The 22,132-nt window shown below is 51.7% G+C and overlaps 1 protein-coding gene across 13 annotated transcripts in view; it reads right to left on the bottom strand.

Moving 5' to 3' along the window:
* CFAP46 (cilia and flagella associated protein 46) overlaps nucleotides 1-22,132 on the bottom strand; it is a 140,365-nt gene that overhangs the window by 29,146 nt on the left and 89,087 nt on the right. For all 13 annotated transcript variants that reach the window (XR_006887714.1, XR_006887716.1, XR_006887715.1 and 10 more), the window contains exons 32-44: nucleotides 20,926-21,074; nucleotides 19,998-20,096; nucleotides 19,125-19,257; nucleotides 18,048-18,194; nucleotides 15,379-15,579; nucleotides 15,165-15,271; nucleotides 13,296-13,472; nucleotides 12,190-12,325; nucleotides 8,657-8,845; nucleotides 7,701-7,889; nucleotides 6,010-6,144; nucleotides 5,759-5,938; nucleotides 5,063-5,233 (exon numbers count right to left, since the gene is read on the bottom strand). Coding sequence is in view for 6 of the 13 variants with exons in the window: in XM_046655386.1 (XP_046511342.1) it covers nucleotides 5,063-5,233; nucleotides 5,759-5,938; nucleotides 6,010-6,144; nucleotides 7,701-7,889; nucleotides 8,657-8,845; nucleotides 12,190-12,325; nucleotides 13,296-13,472; nucleotides 15,165-15,271; nucleotides 15,379-15,579; nucleotides 18,048-18,194; nucleotides 19,125-19,257; nucleotides 19,998-20,096; nucleotides 20,926-21,074 (2,013 nt within the window). In the remaining 7 variants the exon portion in view is untranslated. The remainder of the gene's footprint in view (nucleotides 1-5,062; nucleotides 5,234-5,758; nucleotides 5,939-6,009; nucleotides 6,145-7,700; nucleotides 7,890-8,656; nucleotides 8,846-12,189; nucleotides 12,326-13,295; nucleotides 13,473-15,164; nucleotides 15,272-15,378; nucleotides 15,580-18,047; nucleotides 18,195-19,124; nucleotides 19,258-19,997; nucleotides 20,097-20,925; nucleotides 21,075-22,132) is intronic.

The raw sequence follows: 22,132 nt of genomic DNA on the forward strand, positions 1-22,132 counted from the left end.
GGCGTGGGCTGCCTCTCCATTTTTCCAGTTCTTCTCGAATTCGTTTGCAGTTGTCAGAGCAGAGGTCACGCACATCTTCTGTCAGATTCTCCCGAGGTATTTGATGATTTTTGATGTTCCTGAAAAGGGCATCACTGACACACTTCCATGGTCTATCTGTTTGTAGCCGGCATGTACAAACACAACCGAGGCTTGTCTGGTGGCCTCATGGCTGTCAGCAGGACCTGCTAACTCTGCACGTTAATTCTCACGTTAACCTCGAGGCTCTTCGCGCCTTTCAAGGTACGCGATCACATTCATGGGGAACAACCAGTTTTGTTTTCCTTTTCAATCTTCTGCCTGTTTCAAGTGTTTCTGTACGAAACTGAATATAAGGGGTGATGGTTAACTTCCTGTGTCATTTCCACTCTTGGAGAACATTTTTCAATATTTTACCATACAGTCTGGTGTTTGCTATGGAGTTTTAAAAACATTCTTTATCAAATTATGGAAATTATCTTCTATCTTAATTTTTTGAAATCACAAATTGGTGTCGAATTTTTATAAATGCTTTTTCTGCATCTATCAAGATGATTTTTTCCTTTTCCTTCTGTTAATATGGTGAATTAAACTGAATGATTTTTTTAACATTAAACCACATGGAGTGCAGCTGCGTGGCCCTGGCGCAGATCCCTTCTGTGATCGCTGGATTTCTAACATTTTTTGTCTGTGTCGATGAGAGGTTTCCTTCCTTGCAACGTCCCTGCCAGGCTTCCCGTGTCGAGGTTCACGGGCCTCTGAAAAGAAGAGTTAGGAGGTACTCCTTTCCTCTTCAGAAGAGTTCTGAAGAACTACTGCTTCCCTCAATGTTTGGAAGAACTTACTGGTGAAGCCAATTTGGTCTGAGATTTTCTTTGTGGGGGTGTTTTTAATAAAAGATTCAACTTCTTTAATAGACATTGAATTATTCAGCTTTTCTATTCTGTCAGCTTTGGTAAGTTGTATTTTTTGAGGAATCTGTCATTTTATCCTAATTGTCCAATTTATTAGAGTAAGGTTATAAAAAATATTCCCTTATTAGCTTTCTGATGTCTAAAGGATCTCTGTGATTTTTTTTTATTACTGATACCGGAATTTTGTGTTTTCTCTCGTTTTTCTTTATTGAGTCTAAGTGTTTATCAATGTTTTTAGTCTTCTCTTTGGCGCCAGCTTCTGACACTTGACTTCCTCTGCCATGTACTTGTCATAATTTCATCGTTAAGTTCTTATTTGCCCCCTCTATTTTTCTTAGGTGTTTTTGTTCTAGCTTTTTGAAGTCAAAGCTTAAATCACTATTTTTAAGACTTTCTTCTTGTGTTCAAGGCTGTATCTTTTCTCCAGGCCCTGTTTAGATAAGTCTCACAGGTTTTGAAATGTACTCTTTTCATTATCTACGTCAACTTAAAATCTTTTCTAAATTCCATTGTGATTTCTTCTTTGACCAATTGCTGATGATAAGTATGCTCTTTAATTTCAAGACAACTGTGTTTTCCACAGGCATCTTTTAGTTATCGATTGCTAGTTTAATTTCATTGTGGTTGGAAAACAAACTGAGTGATTTCAATCCTCTGGAATTTGTTGAGGCTTCCTTGTGGCCCAGCATCTGTCAATTTTGGTAAATGTTCCGCACACACTTGGAAAGAATGTGTACCCAGTGATTATTAGAGCAACGTTCTGTGAACGTCAGGCCAAGGCTGTCCAGACCTTCTGCATGCTTAGATTTTCCTACTTCCTTCTGCAGGCGCACCCGTTTTCCATCTGTGTTCTCCCAGCGACTGAGAGTGGTGAAAGCCTCCCGCTGGAATTGGGGGTCTGTCTGCGGCTCCTCCTATGTCTGTCAGTTCTACTTTGTGTGCGTGAAGCTGCATCGCTGGTGCACAGAGACTCAGATTGTGATCCCTGATGACCGATTCCTGTGCAATTGTGAAATGCCCCTCTTTACCTCTAGTAATACTTTTCGCCATAACACCTGGCTTTCACCTGATTAGTATTTTCATGGTGTCTGTACTGTTTCTCATCTTTTCCTTTCCATATTTCTATGTCCTAACATGTGAAGTGTGTCTTTTTCAAGCAGCATATAATTGGATTTCGTTTTTCTTTTATCCAGTCTGACAATCTTAGTCTTTGACTTGTAGTGTTTAGTCAATTTACATTTATTGTAGTTACAAATATATTTGGGTTTATATCTACTATTGTACTGTTCTTTTTTCACTTGAACCATATGTTTTTATATTCCTTCTTTTGGGATTAATAAAATATTATCATTTATTTCCTTTTTATTAACTTAGTTACACATTATTTTAGGTACCCTAGGGACTATCACATTCATCCTTGACTTAGTATAATCTAATAAAAATATGAATTTTACATTTCCCTGGTAGTGACAGAACCTCAACAGTTTAAATTCTATTTAACTCTTCCTGCTTTTGACAATACTGTTGCCTTCTATTTTACTTCTATAACATAACTTAACTCCACAAAATGTTAAAATTATTGTCTTACACAGTGAATGTTTATTTCCTTGTGCCCACACACTTGTTGTTTGTAGTATTCTTGAGTCTCTCTGGGATTATTTTTTCTCTAACAGATCCCCTTTCAGTTTTCCTTTGATTGTAAGCTACCTGGGGACATACCCTCAGTTTCCGTTTTTTTAAGTGTCTTTACTTCATTTTGACTTCTGCTGGTTGTGGAATCTCGGGAGGCAGGTCTTCTCTGGCCTTGTCCCAGAGGACGTCCCAGGCCGCCCTCCGGGCTCCTCTCTGTCCTTGGTGCCCAGCGGCTCTGCTCTGACTTACAGGTGCCATTTTCCTTGTGTCTCTCCTGCATGAGGTTTGCTGGGACTCCTGACCTGTGAGTTTCACTTGTTTGGGGAAGTTCTCAGCCATCACCTCTTTTCCGTATTGCCTCTGCTCCAGGTTTTGCTCTCCTTCCTTTCAAAGACTGAGGTTGAACATGTGTCTGGACTTTCCAGAGTTTCTCACACAGCACTTATCCCCTGCTCTGCCTTTTCCATTCTTTTTCTTCCCTACTTGGGGAGTTTCTGCTCTTCTGAATTCAGTGCACTGACTCGGCCTTGGGCTGTGTTCGCTCTGCTCTGAATGTGCGCACTGACCTCTTCATGTCTGAGACCGCATATGGGAAGGCCTCGCGGGGGGCCAGTGTCCTTGAGGCTGCCTCCTCCCAGCCGGGTCTGTTTTTCCCAGGCACTGTGAGACCACGACAGATTCCACTGCCTTCTAGAAGCTTTCTAGCAAACTCCACGAGGCCCAGGACTCAGCAGCTGTCCCTAGGCTGTCGTCACGTGGGCCTGCGCCAGGTCCCAGTGCGGCGGCTCCACGTGCGCTGCAGGCATGGCTGCCTCTCTTCCTCGGAGAGCTCTCCATTAGGTCCAGTCTTGTCTGCTCCCGGATCAGCCAGTGACCCAGGGGACAGACAGTGACCGTCAGCTCGCTGCTGAGGGCTTACCCCTCACAGAAACTTTAGCTCAGCTAGTTCTTGTTGCTTCCACAACCGATGATTTTAAAAACATCAGTTGCTGCAGTTCACCTGGCTGTTTCTGTGGCTGTCGCAGTCGGCTTGCTGTGACCCACGGCCTCCTCCCCTGCCCCGAAGTGCAGTTGGCCCTGGAGTCTGTGCCTGTCTGTGTGCCTGTGAATCGATGCAGGTTCTCCATGAGGATTCTTGAAATAGTAGGAGGAGGAGCAGTAACAATACCCATGATGGTGATGGCCACCCCTGACCAAGCCCCCTGCACGCCCAGGCCCCACTCTACCCAACTGAGCCCCCGCTGTGCCTAGGCCGCACTCCACCCTTGGCCGAGCCCCCGGTGTGCCCAGGCCCTGCTCCACCCCTGGTTGAGCCCCTGGCAGGCCCAGGCCGGTTCTCAGCACTTGACATGCACTGATGCATTTGGTCCCTCAATTTTCCTATGAGGTGGGCACTGCATTACCTCCAGTCACAGGGGAGGAAATGAAGGCGGGGTGGGCGGGAGTGGCTGGCCAAGGTGTCCACCTATTTGCAGAAGAGCTGGGACAGCAGCCGTCTGCTCCTGGATTCCGCCACCTGACTGTTCTCTCATTACCTCGTTCAGTAACGCTGACCGGGCAGCCCATTTTACTCCACATTGCATGTGCCGCCCCCACATAGAGTGAATCAGTGGGCATATGTTCTCCAGTGCAGCCGCCCAGGCTGTGCCTCCTCATCCAGGCTGGCCTGGCCTACTCCAGGCTCAGGGCTGGGGCCTCTGCTCTTCAGAAGGCAGAAGGCTCTCCATCACTGGGGTGCAGGCCTGGCTCTCAGCGGGGGCGATTCTGCTCCATGGTGACGTCTGGAGAGAGTTTTGGCTGTGTATCTGCAGTGGGGGTACGGGCATCTGGTGGGTGGAGGTGGGGATGCTGCTGAATATCCCGCAGTGCACAGGACGGTCCCCCAGAGAAGCATAGGCCCCAACATCACAGGAGGAAAAGCAGCCCCGGGGGAGGGGTGTGAGGTCAGACCCACACGAGGACACGGAAGCAACCATGAGGGATGGCGAGAACGTCCTGCCCGTCTCCCTGATCTTTTAGACTCCGCCAGCTTCTGTTTCTTTAAATGCTGCAACTCTTCCTGCTAGTCCCAATACAAGAAGAGGTGCCATCAGCTGGAAGGCTCTGCAAACATTTCTCAGAATTAAACCCCGTGACTTCACCGAGGTATAAAACACTTCCTCGAACTCAGTCAGGGCTGAAGGCACTGTGCTGCCCTGTCAGATGCCCTCGGGGCACTGTCCCCTGCCACAGGTCTGCTGCAGGCCCTGGGCCTTTATACCTGAGAGCTTGCGCTCCACACAGTCACCGAGGAGGTGGGCTGCTATCCCCACAGGCCCACAAGGAAGCTGAAGGCCAGAGTGGTCGAGTGACCCTCCCGGAACCACACAGCTAGCAGGAGGCAGAGCCCGGACGTGGACCCGCCTGAGTCCTCTCCACAGTTGGGCCATGACAGTGGAGTGCATCTGGGAGCCGCTGGGCCAGGCAGCAGGGTTAGAGGGTGCCCCCAGCTTGGTTACCTTGGAGATGGCAGCCAGCCTCTGCTCCACACTGGTGAACAGGCTGGTGGACGTCCTCTCCTGGAGCTTCAGCCTGTGCTCGAGCTGCAGCAGGGCCGCCAGCTGGGAGCTGCTGGTGTCGGCCGTGGCCGTGAGCAGGACATCCCGCATCATCGCCGAGGCCGAGCAGCTCTGAAACAGACCACGGCGGTGCAAGGGGCCTGAGCCCCGTCTAGGGCGGCCGGGTGTCCATGTGGGACGGGCCAGGCTGGAGCCTGGACGAGGGCCCTGGGGCTGCCCTGGCTCTCGGAACCAGTTCCCTCGGTACGCCCCGCTTCTCCTGGCTGCCAGCCCTTCACGTTGTGAACCCAGTGCCTGCCCGCCATGGGATGCAGGGAGGGACACATGAACGTGTCTTTGCTCTATGCCTCGAGAATGTGAGGCGTGGAGAGCTTCTGCTGCTTGGGGGGTTGGATAAGAATTGATAAGAGGGGTTGGGGCTGAGGAGAATCTCAGCCGCACAGTACGGCCTCCCTGACCTTCTTCCTGGGATCTACGGCTCTCTCCTCTAATTGAGCACCATTCTCAAGACAGAGGCCCCAGTTGCAGCCCAGCTTGGGGGGCCGCCAGCTGGGGGAGCACCGGGTGCTCGAGGACCTTCCTCCCCCGAGGTGGCCGAGGAGGGCCTCATGGAAGGCACCCAGGGCAGGTCCGCACCTGTGACAACACCAGGAACTGGCAGGCGGCCGCTGGGTCCCGGCTGCCGACGCACTCCACCATCTCCAGGCTGGCGGCTGCTGCGACGTCCAGGAGGCTGCTGCCCAGGGAGAGCTGCAGGCACTGCAGCAGCACCTCAGACGCCTGCGCCAGGTACCGCCGGGCCAGCGCCATCCTCCTCTGAGGGCGCAATGCTTGGGCTTAGGCGGGCTCCACGGGAGGGCATGCGCAGGGCAGAGGCAGCAGCGTACCTTCAGATCTGAGCCTTTCCTGCTGTGCTCCTCGGGGGCTGTCCTGAAGGCCGGCAGGTCGCTGTTGTGCTCCTCGTCGTCCCCCTCCTCCTGGAGTATCTCCAGACCCTTGAGGCTGCTCGGCTCAGCACCTGCCTACAGAACACGCGCTGCCTGTCAGCTGGTGCTTGTCAGTGTGGACACTGTCCACCCCCGAGGGCACCCGCGGCTGTTGGGGCACCTTTGCAGGATGCCTGGGTGAGGCTGTGGCCCAAGGGCCCCGGTGGTTGGCAGGAGCAACAGGGTATCAAGGTGGGAAGAGGAGCAAGCCTGATTGTCACTGGTCTCGGGTCAGCTGCATTCTGTGCTCACTTTCCTTTGGCCCTTCAAAGTCACCTTCCCTGGGTGTTGCAACCCCAACCAGCACTGTGCAGCAGGGACCAAGGGAGTCAGGGGCCTGCCTGCCAGGGGGGTGGTAGGGACAAAGACACAAGCAAGCCCCTACCGGACCTGTGCTGGCCTGTCTGCAGAACAAGCCACCCTGACAGGGCCCTTGGGGATGCCAAGGAGACCCTGCCTGGGGCAGCCAACCCAGGAGAACTGGGTTGAGGGGGAGCCCCTGGGCTCGCAGGGTCACAGCAGGAGCAGAGGGAGGAAATGGGTGGTGCATTTCTTGGAAGCCTCCTGCGCCCAGCCAAGTGAGACTCAGTGCAGGCTTCCCTGATGGCCCCTCTGAGCCGGCTACTGTTCGCACCACTTCATAGACGAGGACACTGGCTGGGACAGTGGGGGCCATGCTGCGGCCCCATTCCTGGTCCACGTCTACCTGACTCAGAACCACCCGGTACTGGTTGAACCATCAACTCACCCAATATATGTGAGTCCCGTCCTAGGCCCTGGGGACCCAGGACAGATAACCCATTAGGATGACCCCAGACCTGCATGCCCCACCCTGCAGGAAGGTGGGGGCACTAGCCCCAAATCATACTGGAGGGCAAATTTTAGCTGCTTGGGGCTGGGGGTCTTCCCAAAGGAGCAGATCTGTGGGAACAAGCTTGGCCTCCCCGCTGGGCAGATGCCCTCCAGCTGGAGGAGCTGGCACCCGCACAGGTGTTTAGGATGGTGATCTTGACCTTCCCCGACCTGCAGCAGCTTCACCAGAGTTCCTTCCTGGAGTAGGGTGCTGTCGTGAGGGCACCCAGGCCTGCTGGGCAGCCCTGCCGGGGCTTGAGAGAAGGGTTCAGGCCTGTGTGCACCCACGTGGCTGGTGGCCAGGGGGCTCGAGCCCTTGCTTTGGCCTCACTGGCCTGGGTGGCCCCACTGCACATCAGGCGGGGCTTTAGCACCAGTGCTCAGGCACACCCCCGACTCCCTGGCAGAGGGCTGCTGAGCCTAGGGAGACGCCAAGAGCGGAGACGTGCAGGACTCCTCGTTTGGCCCGCTCATGTGCCCGCCCTCCTCTCCCCCCTTACTCTCTGCGAGGGCAACTTTCCCCATAGGTCTGTCCCTAGGAGCCCATGTTTCTCTCTGGCCCCACTGGCCCCACTGGCAACACTGTGTCTCGCCTTTTTCTCCCTTCCTCAGGCCACGCCTTCTTAACCGAGGACAATTTGAGGCCTGTTTTATATCCCAGTTCTTACTAAGATCAGTGACTTTTAATTTTGTTTTTGTTTTACGCACAGGCAGGAGGTCTGTGAAGCAGGAGTACTTACTGAGAGACTCTCCTCCCAGTAGGAGGCAGGGCGCACAGGGTCTGCGTGCACAGCCAGCAGGCGGAGGGCCTTCCCGGCCAGGCCCAGGACCCGGGCACGGATCTCCACGCATCCGACACACAGTGATGGCAGGCTCCCCAGCTGCGCCAGCGCAACGTGGGCCAGGGTTCGCTTCAGCGTGAACCATTGCTTCAGGAACACAAACCTCATTAAGGTTACCCCCACTCCCGCCCCAGGAAACGCAAGAGGCCTACCCTCTAAGGTCCCCGAGATGGGATCCGCCCTCTAAGGCCCCCTGGGACTGGTGACATCCATCACTCTGAGAAATGTCCCCTGCCTGGTGGGGAGGGTCTCCAGAGGATCACTAAAGGTTGCTTGTATAACCTTAATTTGGGGCTCATTGACAAATATGTGAGTTTGTATCAAATTTTAGACTATCTTTGATCCATTTATATTTACATCAAATTAATTTGATTCATACTTCATGAAATCTAAAAAAATGTCTAAAATGGCAGAATATATATTTCCTTCAAAACAAATACTTTGCAAACTCAACTTATTTTTCAAAAAAATGTACTTCCCCTTTCTCAAGCTCTCACATGGTGACATAATTAGTCAAGGCAAAGTCATGACTCGGGAAGGAGAGCCCTAATGTGTGTAGGAGACACCCCCCAGTACGACCCCTAGTTCAGCAGCTAGTTAGGTCCCCTCGGGCCATCAGATGAGGCCTTTCCTCAGCAAGGCCTGGAAGCCCACCCAGCCGCCTGGGCTGCTGAGCAGGAAAGACACTCAGGGATCTTGGGCAGAATGCTCCGGGCCCTCCTATTCCCACTGGTCAGTCTTCTTCGCAGGCACACCGTGATGGAGACCCCCTCACAGTATGATAAGCCCCTGTGGATCAGAGAGGCCCCTGGCTAGACCCCAGGATGGGGCCCAGCCAGCCTCCTGATGGTTACCAAGCCGATGGACGTGTAGTCGCTCGTGCTCTGCAGATAGTCCGCCAGCAGCTTGTCCATGGAGCCCTGCTCCAGCTGCTTCTCCAGCGCGTCCTCCCAGCTCAGCTGCAGCATGTCCAGAGACATCTCCACGAGGCTGAGTTTGAGGCGCGCCAGCTTCCTCATCAGTGGAGTGTTGACGTTCTGCAGCTGAGACACCAGGACATGGTCGAGGCTCTGAAAGTGCCCCAACGAGGCTCAGCCTCCATTTAAAGTCAGCCCCGAGGAGGCACCACGGACAGCGCTGTGCTCTGATGTGTGGACACACCCACAAAACCGCCACCACAATTAAAATAATGGACGGACGCCTCACCCTGCTTCCTCATCTCCCTTTGTAACACTCCCTCCCTCCTAGGAAACACTTGGCTACTTTCTGGCACTACAAATTAGTTTGTGCTTTCCAGGGTTTATGTGCACGGCGTCACATCGTGTGCACTCTCTCTGTCTTGCTTATTAGCTCCCTCCTTTTAACTGACTGCAGTTATCCTGATCATGATTGCCGATAATCCAGGGAAGAATTGACATCTTAATAACAGCAAGTCTTCTGATCCATGAACTTGATATATCTTTCCATTATTTAGATCTTTAATTTTTCTCAGCAGTGTTGTGTAGATCTCAGAGTAAAAGTTTTCACTTTTTTGTCGAGTTTCTTTTTTTATGCTGTCATAAATGGCATTGGTTTTTCAAATTTTAATATCTGATTGACCATTCCTAGTATCTAGAAATACAACATTAGTATTTGCGTACTGTTCTTGCGTCCTGCAACCTTACTAAGCTCACCTGTCAGTCCTAGCGGCTCTATTACTCTTTCTGTAGATGCACAGGATTTTCTCTGCAGACGACCACGTCTCCTGTACAGTTTATTTCTTCCTTTGCAAGTGAATGCTTTTAATTTCTTTTCTTGCCTTCTTGAATTGGCTAGAACTCCAATACAATTCTGAATAAAAGCAGAGAGAGGACACACCCTGTCTTAGTCCTTATCTACGGTGGCAGTTTGTCCACTTCTCCAGCGCAGTGTTATCAGTTTCTGCTTCATTTATTTGGAAAGTCTGTTATTAGGTGTATAAATGTTTAGAATATCATGTCCTCTTGGTCAGCTGACCCCTTTATGCTATGAACAAATTCTTTGTCCTGGTGATGCTCTTTCCCTGACACTTGCTTTGTCCCATGTGGACGGGGCGCTCCAGCGCCCCACGAGCGTCGCACGACCCAATCCTTCTGCCCTTTCGCTTTCACGGGGTTAGTCGGCGTGTTTAAGCAGCTTTCTTGCAGGCGGCTGAGAGGCGGGTTTTGCCTTTCTGTGCAGTCTTTGGATTCGTGTTCAGACCAGTTCCATTGGTGTGTCTATTTTGTGATTAGGTCATGGCTCGTCGTCTTGCATGGTTTTCTAGTTGCCCCATCTGTTCTTCATTCTCTTTCCTCTTGTTCTGCTTTCTTGTGGAACAGGTGAATAGTTTCCATGATTTCTTTTCATCTCTTTCTTGGCTTATTAGGCATACTGCTCTGTTCTGGAATCTCTGTGGTTGCCTCAGGGTTCATGGTATATTATGCTACTTTGTGCAGAGTATGAAAAATCCTTTATTCTGTTGTACATTTTGTTTTCACTTGTGTTCTAAGCCCTATGCTACATTAGTTTTCTTAAATAGCCCATTATCTTGTAAAGAGACATAAATAACGAGAGAAGATCTTCTGTTTCCCCAGGAAGCTGACATTTCTGACACTCTCCACTCATTGGTGATCATATCTCCATCTGGGATCCTTTTCCTTCTGCCTCGAGGACTGACTTAAAAGTTCTTGTGGTGTGGGTCTGCTGATGACGCATTCTTGTAGCTCTTGAATGTTTGGGAAAAAAGTCTTTATTTCACCTTCACTTTTGAAGGTATTTTTGCTGGGTACAGAATTCTTGATTGACAGTCTTTCTCTCAGTACTTTGCAGATGCTGCTTACCTCTCTTCTCCATCACACTGTTTCTGGTGAAAAATCTGTGGTCTTCTTATCACTGTTGCTCTGTACACAACATATGCTTTTTTCTCCAACTGATTTTGAGAAGTTCTTTTAATCTGGTTTTAAACAATTTAGTTATGGCCTTGGTATAGTTTTATTCCTATTCATAGTTCTTGTGCTTGGCATGCATTGAGTTTATTCGATCTGTGGGTATATGGTTATTTTTATTAAATTTGGAAAAATATCAGCCATTATTTCTTCAAGCTCTTTTTCTGTGCACTCGTGCTTCCCTTCGCCTTGCAGGATTCCAGTTACACCAATTCTCACGCACCCAACCTTGTTTCTCACTCACTGACATGGTTACTTACTCTCTTTCTTCCTTTTTTCTCCCACAGTCTCTATCGCTGTGTTGTCTTCTGCAGTGTCAGCCATTTATCCACCCAGCGCATCCTCCACCTCACACAGTAGTTTTCACAGCAGTAGTAGTCTGATTTTGGTCTTTTCGTGTCTTCAATAAGTCTACCTAATTTGGGGGCATCTAGAACACAGTCATAGTAACTGCTCTAACATCCTTGTCTGCCAATTCTGTGTCTGTTCTGGGCAGGTTTTGATTGATTGGTTAGTCTCCATATGATGACCTGCATTTCCCTGCTTTTTGCGTGGGAAGTTTTGCACGCAGCTTTTGATTGTCCTTTGGCGTGGTGATTTTTGCCTGGTTGCCAGACCTGGTGCATTTTACTTTTCAGTGGATGGACATGTTTCTACTTCTGTAAATGTCCTCGACCTCTGTCCTGGGGCAGGAAGTCACGTGGAGGCAGCTGGTCCTCTCAGGTTCTCCTTGTGAGGCCTTCAGGCGGGTCTGGAGCTGGGCTCGTCCAGGCTGGTGAGCCCGGCAGAGGCAGGCCCGCTGTCTGCTCTGCCCAGCACCCTGTATCATGCGGTTGTCCAGTTCAGCTGGTGGAGTGGGAACTATTCCCAGGTCTGCGTGAGTGGAGCTATTCCCAGGTCTGCGTGAGTGAAAGGCAGTTTCCTAGAATCCTTCTAAGTGGTGCTTCCCGGGTAGCGTCCTCCCAGGAACGTGTTGATCAGCCCCCAGCTGGACACCCTGAGGTCCCCTGAAGACCTCTGGAGCCTCCTTTCTGTGAAGCACTTACCTTGCTGGTCCTCTGTCCTGCAAAGTCCAGCTGCCCGGCCCTCCTTGGACTCGCAGCTCTATCCCCTCAACTCAGGCAGTCAGCCAGAGCCCGCCTGGCTCCCCTCCTGTGGCAGCAGTGAGCATGGACAGTGCTGGGGTCACTTCTTCTCGGGTTTACTGCTTCCAGTTGCTGACATCCAGTGCTTTGAAATCCTTGTTTCATGTTTTTGTCTGTGTTGGTTGTTTCAGATGGGAGGGTAAATCTACTTACTGTTGCTCCATCTCAGCCACTAGTGGAAGTCAGCTGTTGTGTTTTCAAGGCAAGTTTAGTGTGTGTATTCACATGCTGACGGGATTGATCTAGGCATGAGGGAGTGACCAAAAATGCGCCCACGCACACAGGACACACACTTACGTCTTGAAGGGACAGCAAGCCCTGAACACTGTGGAATCGTTGCTCTTCTTCCGCCACGGCTCTCTGGGCCAAGTGGTACGCGGCCAAGTAGCACACAGTTTTCTGCTCTTCGTCTTTCTCGTCTTGGGCGCACAACCTTCATAAGATGGAAGAGTGGAACTTAGAGCAGAAATAGCCCAGCATTATGTCATCAGTGCTAACAACACATGTGGTATGTAATTTCTGTATAATTACGTTGCATAATTTTATTAGCACTTAAAATTTTATAATTAGATGTTGGACATATAAAGATATTCTCAATATAGCTTAACACAAAAATAAGTAGGCACACTATACTATTTTTATAAAAAATTAAATCTGTGCCTAACAGATCAGATGAACCAAACCACAGTGTTAATCATACTGATTTAAATACCTAATTTTCCTGTTTGTGCTTTTCTGCATTCCTCAATGTTCTACAATGACCATAAACTGTTTCTATAACAATAATAGGATTCAGGCTAGATTGCACAGGTGTCCAGGTTGCTTTTCCCTCACAGAGGCTGTTTTTAACAGCTTACATGTGATCTGCCTGTTGTGTTTTAAAATACCTGCGTGTACACCAAGCACTTGGTAGGCCGGGGCAGGGTGGAGGGCGGAGAGATGGGAGGAGAGTGTGTTTACTGAGGCTTCACCCAGTCCCTCTTCCCTCTGCGGAGGACAGCCCAGGACAGAGGGAGTCAGGCCAGCCCCTGCCCTGGGTAAGAGCGGGCCTCCGAGAGGTCACCTGAGGGCAGAGCCTGAGGCCAGAGCCAGTGCCAGCAGGTGCGGGGGTGTGTGGGTGTCCCTGAGGGAGGTAAGGGTGGCCAGGGAGTGGGGCCAGGAGGAGGCCGTGTTGGGGGCTGATGGGGGTTTGCCCCAGTGGAAAGCTGGGCATGTGGTCAGGAGGTGGGGGAAGTGGCAGTGGAGAGGAGGTTTCGAGGGGAGAAGGCAGGACGGGCCTGGGGAGGGGCTGCGTGCAGGGACTGTCACTGAGCACACTGCAGACTGGCCCCTGGCCCTGCACAGAGTGGCCTCCAGAGGGCCAGCTCTCGTTGTAGGCAGAATCTGCAGTGAGGCCCACTCACCTCTTTATCTTTGCACGCTCCAGCTTTATATCCACACAGTGCTCTTGGTAGCCACAGCTGATGAACCTGTTCTCAATCTCCAACAAGTAGTCATCCATCTGGTTCAGCAGAAACGCGCGATCAGAAGGTTCGCCCTCAATTGGCTCCTGGGCGACTTGGATGCGGAGGCTCACAGACCTGCGGGGGCAATTCCTCTTTAGATGCTGCTGAGCACATGCCCTGAGGTAGCTGGTGGTTTCTGACAAAGTCAGCAACTCTAGGACAACATGGACCACCCATGTGGCTGCCACCAGCATCTCTAGCTTTCATCTAGGATGTGGGAAGAAACACCGTCGGGAGTGCTCCTTGAAAACCAGAAATAATGTAGGCCACATTCTTCGATCACAGTGAACAAAATTAGAAAGTAACAACGCCCCCCAGGCATTACATCCATTTGGAAATTCAAAACCACTCTTCTAAACAATCCTGAGCAGAAAAAAAAACCCACGTGGAAATGACAATCCATTCACATATCAAGTCTGGGGTGTGCTACCTCGTAGGGCTCAGAGGTGTGTTCATTAGGGAAGGAGACAGAAGGGGTGGGGATTAAGTGACCAGCTGAGAAAAGAAACGACAGCCATGAACAGCCCCCTCGCCAGCACAAAAAGAAGAGCTGAGCTAAGACGAAGCAGAAAATTAAAAAGCAAAAAGACACGGGCCCTGCTGCTTTGGTCATTGTCATTAAGACAAAAGCTGCTTCTCTGAAAAAGTCGGGTTGTAACCTACAACTCTAATTTAGGAGAAGAGAGATGGCACAGATAAACTACAACGAGGGGCAAAGACCTATGCTGAAGACTTTGCAAGTTACAGGACAAGAAGCTGTGAACAGGGCCGGCCCCGTGGCCGAATGGTTAAGTTCATGTGCTCCGCTTTGGTGACTCAGGGTTTCGCTGGTTCGGATCCTGGGCGCCGACATGGTACCGCTCGTCAGGCCACGTTGAGGTGGCGTCCCACATAGCACAACCAGAAGGACCCATAACTAAAAATACACAACTATGTGCTGGGGGGATTTGGGGAGGAAAAAAGCAGAAAAAAAAAAAAAGAAGATTGGCAACAGTTGTTAGCTTAGGTGCCAATCTTTAAAAAAAAGAAAGAAGCTGTGAACATTTATACTAACAGCTGAAAATCCAGAGAAAACAATTTTCTAGGAGAATACAAATTACCAGAAAGATGGCTCAAAATACACTAAAAATCTGAAAGACGGATAACCATAGAGGAAATAGTAACACTCTTCCAAGTTCTGTCTCTAAAACGCCTGCGGCCTGCGTGCCAGCCCAGAAACCCTGCTGCTGCGGCCCCCTCATGAGGCTCAGACCACCAGCAGAGCAGAGATGAAAGGGGGGGCCGCCCCAGAGAGCCCCGTGCAACAGGACGGGACGCCCCCGACAGCCCACCAGCCAGGGTGGCGCCTGTTCCTAACCTCTGAGGTGACTACGGAAACCGACCTCATGCTTGATGGGAACTGAGAAGGTTCCCCGAGAAGTCAGGAACAAACCAGGCCGCCTGCATGCCCACCCCAAGGACAAGGCTCACTGGAAAGGAAGAGACACTGCCTCCAGGAGCCAGCAGGCCAAAGTCGAAGCCACCTCCCTGAGGGGCCAGGCAGCCAGAGGGGCTCGGGGACAGAAGGCTCTGTTTCTCAGAGAAGGTCTGAAGTAAGCACAGGACACGCTGAGGCTTTCTGGAGCTGGGTAGAAGGGTGTGGGTACCTGGCCCTCGATATGCAAGTCCAGGAACTTCACAAGTTTGAAATATGGCATGAAAACTAGGAGATGGAAAAAGCAAACCAGACACTCATGTTAATTAACCGTTTTTCTTACAGAACATCACCTGGCTTCCAGGTCTGCGGCCATGAATTCCAACACAGACGATCGGTTAGGCCTTTCTTTCTTGAGAACTTTGAAGGCATCTATGAGTTTTTGAAACAGGTGGCAGACCTGAGGATGACACCGCCTTGGTGTCAGTGTGTCGCCCACAGGCCTCTGTCCCCGCTGGGCATGCCAACCACACCCAGGTACAGCCCGGGGCGCCTGTAGCTCCTCACCGCCACTTCTCTTCCTTCCTTTTCCGTGCACAAGAGCGCATCTGCCAGGGTCAGCGTCGACTTGTACCAAAACTCCTCACCTCCCCCCAGGAGCTGAGCCCTCTCTATCAGCTTCTTAGCTTGGCCATAGTTTCTCTCCTTGTTTGCCAGCTGTGCTAGAAGATACAGGCAGTTTGATTCTGCACAAGGATCCTCAAGCTCCTAAAAAAGATATTCATACGGAGATAGGATGGGGAGGAGGTGGGGGGAGAGAGTGAGCGGGAGAGACAGAGACAGAGAGACAGAGACATAGAGAGACAGTGTCAGAGACAGAGAGACAGAAACAGAGAGAGACAGACACAGAGAGAGTGAGAGACAGAGAGACAGACAGACAGAGAATGAGAGAGAGAGAGAAAGACAGGGAGAGATAGAGACAGAGAGACAGAGAGAGAGAGACAGAGAGAGAGACAGGCAGGCAGAGAGACAGACACAGAAAGAGTGAGAGACAGAGAGACAGAGAGAGAGACAGACAGAGGACAGACAGAATGATGGAGAGAGAGGGAGGGAGAGAGCAGAGGGAGGGAGAAAGGACAGGGAGAGAGGGAGTGCGTGAGCACCTCTAGCCATTGGGCCTTTCCACACCCACCATCCACCCAGCTTCTCTGACCACTGAAGAGGCGGCCCCATATTTGCCCTCAGGGCATGGGGGTGAGCTTGAGGCCTGTGCAGGTGTTAAAACCTACTTCCAGGGTTCTAGAACATGCTAATAGCCCTGAAAAGCCCCCTCCCTTCAGCAGCAGACTCCAGTGCCCTCTCGGGGTGCCGGCCCCGGGGCTAGGAGCACCCCTCCAGATGCTGGTCCAGGGCAGAGGGGCAGGTGACCTGGCCGAGCATCCACATCTGTTAGGCTTTCTCTACACTGGCTGGCCAGGGCTACCCTCACTCCCCATGCATTGCACACGGTCAGAGGTGGCCCGCAGGTGGGGTGAGGTGAGGGAAACTGCTGGCCTCTGGACTGAGCCCTGGCAGGAGGACCCAGGGCTTTGAGGTAGGAAGAGGAGCAGTCCACGGCGGCTGGGCCCAGAGAAAGCAGCCAGCATGTGACCCAAAGAGGCTGAAGTGGGGGGCCTGGTAGGCCTGAGACCTCTCATCCCAAGAGCCAGGGCCCCGGAAGGCAAGTGCAGGCGTGGGTGTGGCTGCAATGTGACAGTGGCCAGGGCAGGCAAAGCAGAGGTGGACATAGAGAGGAGGTGGGTGTAGAGGCTGGACAGGATCGGGGACAGCACCAGGAGCTGGTGGGTGGAGCCAGAGGGAAGAGGCTGAGAGCAGGTTCCTGTGGGAACCGTGTATGGGTGCAGGCACAGTCACCTCCTGAGGAGTGGATGGAGACAGGGGCCAGTCCCTGCAGACACGCGATGGGAGACGTCATCACAGGGAGATGTCACCAAGGTCTGAGAGCCATGACCCAGGGAGGAAGCCGAGGCGGGGGTGGAACCTGAGACTCGCAGACGTGGGGTGGGGGGCTCAGGGGCGTAGGCGAGGGGAGGACCCTGAAACAGAACAGCTAAGAGAGAGACAGAGAGCCAGGGAGCTGGGGTGGGTGGATGGCCAGGAGGGAAGGTGCCTGTGGGCAGGCTGCCAAGCAGACCTGGTCCCCTGCCTTGTGAGAGAAGGTTCAGGAGGGGTGGGTGGTGGCTGGGCGGAGGTGAGGACGACGGTGTGGGCAATTCCTTTATAGGGCCTGAGGGGGGACTGACGGGGAAGGTCAGGGATGCACAGGCACAGGCTTGGAGGCCAGATTGTGGCAAGAGGGTGGGTTTGATAAAGCAAAGGACTTCTGTTACAAACCAGCGCCAGCTCACAACGGCCCACTGCCTTCAGCCTCCGGGGTCAGAGCGGTGAGTCCCCATCCACCCTTTGCGGCTCTCGCCCCCAGGAGCTCCTCAAGGCCTGTGCTCCTCCTCCTCTGGTCTCAGAAAAGCCTGTGGCCACCAGAGTGCTGTCCCCACCCCGGGTCCCACCCTGTGCGTGCTCCCTTCATCAGCTGGCACAGCCTTCTCAGTCTCTTCCCCAGGCCACACTCCCTCTTGAGTCTGGTCTGCACACACCTGTCCCCACTGCCTGAAACAAAGATTGGAACCTCCCAAGGGCCATTTTTATAGTTTTATCAGGGACTTTTCTCTCTCTGGAGTTCTTCAAAACAAGTGACAACCTGTCTGGTCTGTAGCTGTGCCTCACCCTCCCAGTGGACGCAGTTCTGAATGCTGGATGGAGACGGAACCTCCTCTCTACAGGCTTTGGGGAGCAGCTGGCATGGGCAGGGCATGGGAGCTACAGTCTTTGGGAGGCGGGACGCACAAGTGGGCGGCTCCACTTTGCCCTGGATTTTTCCCAAGGGCATCTATCCTTGTCGGGGACAGAGCCCAGGAGGAAAGCCACAGCCCAGCTGGGAAGAGGAGGCTGGAGCTTGGGGCTTCCAGGGGTGGGGGGCACCACCGGCAGGGCCCAGGGATCTGTGCTCCAAGGCAGAGGAGGTTCCAGAAACCCAGCAGGTCCTAGTAGCAGGGGGCTGGAATGCAAGCCATTCCAAGGGAGTTTGGTCAGCCCAGGCTTTTCATGAGCCCCAGGGAGGCCACAGACACCTGCAAGGCCCCACAGGCCCCGACGCCTGGGCAGGTGTGGGCCCTTACCTGGAAGGCCAGGTACGCCTCCGACAGGAGCAGCCTTGCAGGCTGGTACAGGTCCATCTCAAGTAGAACCTCCGCTTTGAGGGTCCACAACTGGGGAAAGGATGTTCCATCCAGGCCTCTCCCCGTCTCTTCGTTTATCTTCAAAATCTGAAAGAAACGGCAGGCCTGCACTGCCACGGCCTCTGATATCTGTGCCCACGGCTCCTCGGCAAAGGAGGTGGGAGCGCCTCCAAGGAGCCTGTGTCAGAGCAGGAGGCTGTGTCATCGGCCCAGGTTCCCACCAGGCCCTGTGCCTCTGTGAGTTTTCCCTCCTGGGACACCTGTCTCCTCTACACCTCACACCCAACCAAGCCCACCACCAAGTGTGTCAGAGCTGGTTCCTGGGCCTCTCCAACTCCCTCCCGGGCTCTGAATTCCGTGTCCCCCCTACCCTGCCCCAGCTCCCTCCTCCTGGCCATCTTCCTGTACCAGGTAGCACCCTGACCAGCGTGCAGTGGTCACTGAGCTCTTGCAACTCAGCCTGATGCACGAGGGACCCTCAGCAGCCCTGGGTGCAGGTTGCGGGCTGAGCCTGTCCTGCAGGAGGAGCCAGCATGCTCTGAGGTCTTGGTGTTTTTCTACCCCGAGCATTGACTTTGGGAGCTCTCAAATGGAATCCCAGGGTGACAGGTCCTCTGTGACTTCAGAGCATGGGGTTGGGATGGTTACTTTCCTTTATGGGTGAGCCCATATGAGCTCAGCCCACCGTGTCAGGGAGAGCTTGTCAGGGGTCAGACCTCCTGGGCCCTCCCTTCCGGGCAACATGGTCTCTGCTGGGGACCCGTCTGTGCCCCCTCCAGCCCATCTTCTCTGAAGGGTTGCATGGGCCCTGGCAGGCCTGTTCTGTGGTGGCTTGCAGGCTCGTCCTCTGGGGAATCCCAGGGCCCCGCAAGGAGGGGCTCACCCATTCCTAGGAAACCAGCACAAGGGTTTGGACCCAGTGCGCAGTTAAGACAAGTCCTGGCTCACTGGCTGGAGCTGCAGTCCTGTCACCACCCCCTGGGCTAGGACTGAGGCACTTCTGGCAGAGTGGGGTACCTTATCCCTCGCCATGAGGGGCTGCATCTCTGCTTGCTGGACTGCAGTTATGGCCTCATTCAGTGCTCGCAGACTCTCTTCTAATAGTGGTTCCTTGTCTTTCTCCTTCTTCAAGGCAATTTCTTTTCTGCAGCTAATATAAGTAAAATAGACAAGATGCCCAAGAAGAAAAACAATGGCCAAGAAATAACTGAAAATGTTCAATTTCATTAGTAACCAAAGAAATATAAATTAAAATAGCTGCAAGAAGCCACTATTCACTCACGCGTTTACAGAGATTTTAAAAAATTCCAATGACTTAGCGGCACATATGACTCCCAATTTTACGTTTCTAGGCCATTCTCTCTTCCAAATTCCGGACTCATGCATCCAGCTGCTAATCTGCTATCCTGACCTGGACGTTTAGTACGCATCTCAAACTCCGGAGCAGAACTCGCTCTGCCTGGAAAGGCAACTTTCCTCTGTGCGCTGGCGCCAACCCCAAGGGGCCCACACAGCTCCAGCTTCCCATTGTCTGTCCTCGTGGTGTGTCTTCAATTGCCACCTCCCTCACCTTCGCCACTCCAGCTGGACTCCTGTAAACTCTCCGTCCTCAGTCTCCCTCCCCTTGCACGGCCTCAGCCTCAGAGATGCCCGCACACAGGAGGGGTCAGTGAGTGATAAACTGCACCCACAACCAGGCACCGCCTCACCCCCGGGCCGAGGCCCCGCAACACCCACTGCCCGGTGGTGGTGAGAGATGGGGGCCAGGGGCTAGGAGAGGACACGGCCGGAGCAGGGCTGGCTGCCCAAGTCCTTCTTTCTTTACAGGTGAGCTTGTGTCAGCTGAGAGTCAGCAGCCAGGAGGATGCACCACAGGTCCCCTGAACGTACCTCGCCTGCTCCATCTCTCCAAGGTACATCTGCCCGACCACTTCCTCATGGTAGGCAGCTGCTTCTCGCAGCTTCAACTCGGAACAGACCAGGGCAAGTCTGGGGGCGAGAAGGAGTGTCAGCACCGTCACAGTGAACACAGGGGATCAGTCAGGCTGCACTGGCCTTAGTGTGCTTGATAAAAATTGGTAAATGCAAACAGAGATGTATAATTTGATATTTTCAATAATTTTTAAAGCTAAGCAAAATTATTAGGGAAAAATAACAGGTGGCTCTATCAAATTTCAGGTGGAAAAACATTTCAACACCGGTTCAGGTATTTCACTCAGTAGGCACTTGTGTTTGCGTGTCAGGGTCCCCTTTAGGGAAAGGTGAGGCACCATGGGGCTCTGACCCCCGCCACAGCTCAGGCAGAGGCTGCTGTGATCCTTGTGTAAAGCGATTTTATTTGAAGTGATTTCAAGCCTACAGAAAAGTTGCTCAAACACTGCACAGAACCCCTGCTGGTCCTTCAGCCAGACCCCCTCGGCGGCCGCTTCGCCACTGCCTCCACTGCGCCTCTCCCTCGCACCCCCACCCCCCACTTCTTTCTCCCCTTCTCTCTCTCTCTCTCTGTCTCTTTTTCTGGACTATTTGAGAGTAAGTTGAAGATACAATGCCCCTTTATTCTAATAGTGTGTATTTCCTTAGAACAATGATATTCTCTTAAGGACCAGGGAGAAATTTAAAAATAAAAATTCTATTTTTGTGTTCAAGTATTTTGATTTATTTGGCTTTAAAAATCATAGGGACTTTATTATTTACAGAAATAGTCAACTACAGAATTAATATTTTAATGCTGTTTGCTTTTACATTGCTGTGGGGAAACTTTCACTTTAGCCACTTAGACGCTTCCCAGTTTCCCTGAAAGTAAAACAGGTGTACAGACCGAAGGTGGTAGAGATCTTTGAGGCTCTTGCTTTCTACCACGGAGGCTGCAATCACTACACCCATCTGCAGGACTGGGATTGTGAGCTCATCAAGGGACATCTTCTGCAGGGCCCTGACCAAGTGGTCCAGATAATATAAACTGTACGTCTACATAAATAGACAAGAAACATGTGAGGTCAGAGACGGGGAGGAAAGTCAGGCCACTTGCTCATCAGGTCTCTCTTTAAAGAACTCTGTCCTTCACAGTGCCCAGCACACGGATGATGTTCAACAAGCGGGTTTGTTGACCGAACGAATGGATGTTGTGCTCTCTTCCTTCTTGCCTTCAGTGGCTTTCACTTAGTCATGTGTAATTACCTATAATATTCAGCACCCAAGTTTAGCTAAAGATGCTCACAAAACAATCTGTTTATGTATTGATTCAAATTAACGTTTTTATTTTTTTCCACTAAAAACTACTGGTCCATTAGAAAACAGAACTTTTTATGTGCACAAACAACTGCTTTAAAATTTAACATAGATAGAGAAGAACTGATAATTCTTGTAAAGTCTAAATACGCTTTTTTTTTTTTTGCTGAGGAAGATTCACCCTAAGGCTAACATCTGCGCCAATCTTCCTCTATCTTGCATGTGGGTCACTGCCACAGCATGGCCGCCAATGAGTGGTGTAGGTCCATGCCTGGGAACTGAACCCGGCCCCTGAAGCAGACCACGCCAAACTCAACCACTAGGCCATGGGGCTGGTGCCAATGTTGGACTAAGTTTGATAAAACAATTATTCTTCAGTAGAAAATTAGAAGAGTTAGATGAACTATTTTAAAAATCTGCTTAAAAGCATGAAAGAGTGAATAATGCTGGGAAAAATTACTGGGCCAAGAGCTATAAAAAGATGGAAATCCAGAGACATGAACCTGGCCTATTGGGGTACATTTGTCCTGGGGGTGTCTGCTGATTGAAGAGGCAGCTGAGACGTTGAATGGTACTTCTGATTTTTTCTCTGCATAATGGACACAAAACACTGGAGCTGAGAGTCCACTAAAAGCTAAATGCCCAGGTTGGGTCCCCAAACAGTTGCACCTTAGAATTCAGGGTGATCTAGAAGCAGAGCAGCCCTCTCGGGGCCTACATCCAAGCCCAGGGGCATTTGCGTGGCCTGGAAAGCATGTGGTTCTTTGAGAGATTAATAATTGATAACTCCTGGCAAG

Source organism: Equus quagga, chromosome 2 (genome assembly GCF_021613505.1).
Source record: "Equus quagga isolate Etosha38 chromosome 2, UCLA_HA_Equagga_1.0, whole genome shotgun sequence".
Taxonomy (NCBI): domain Eukaryota; kingdom Metazoa; phylum Chordata; class Mammalia; order Perissodactyla; family Equidae; genus Equus; species Equus quagga.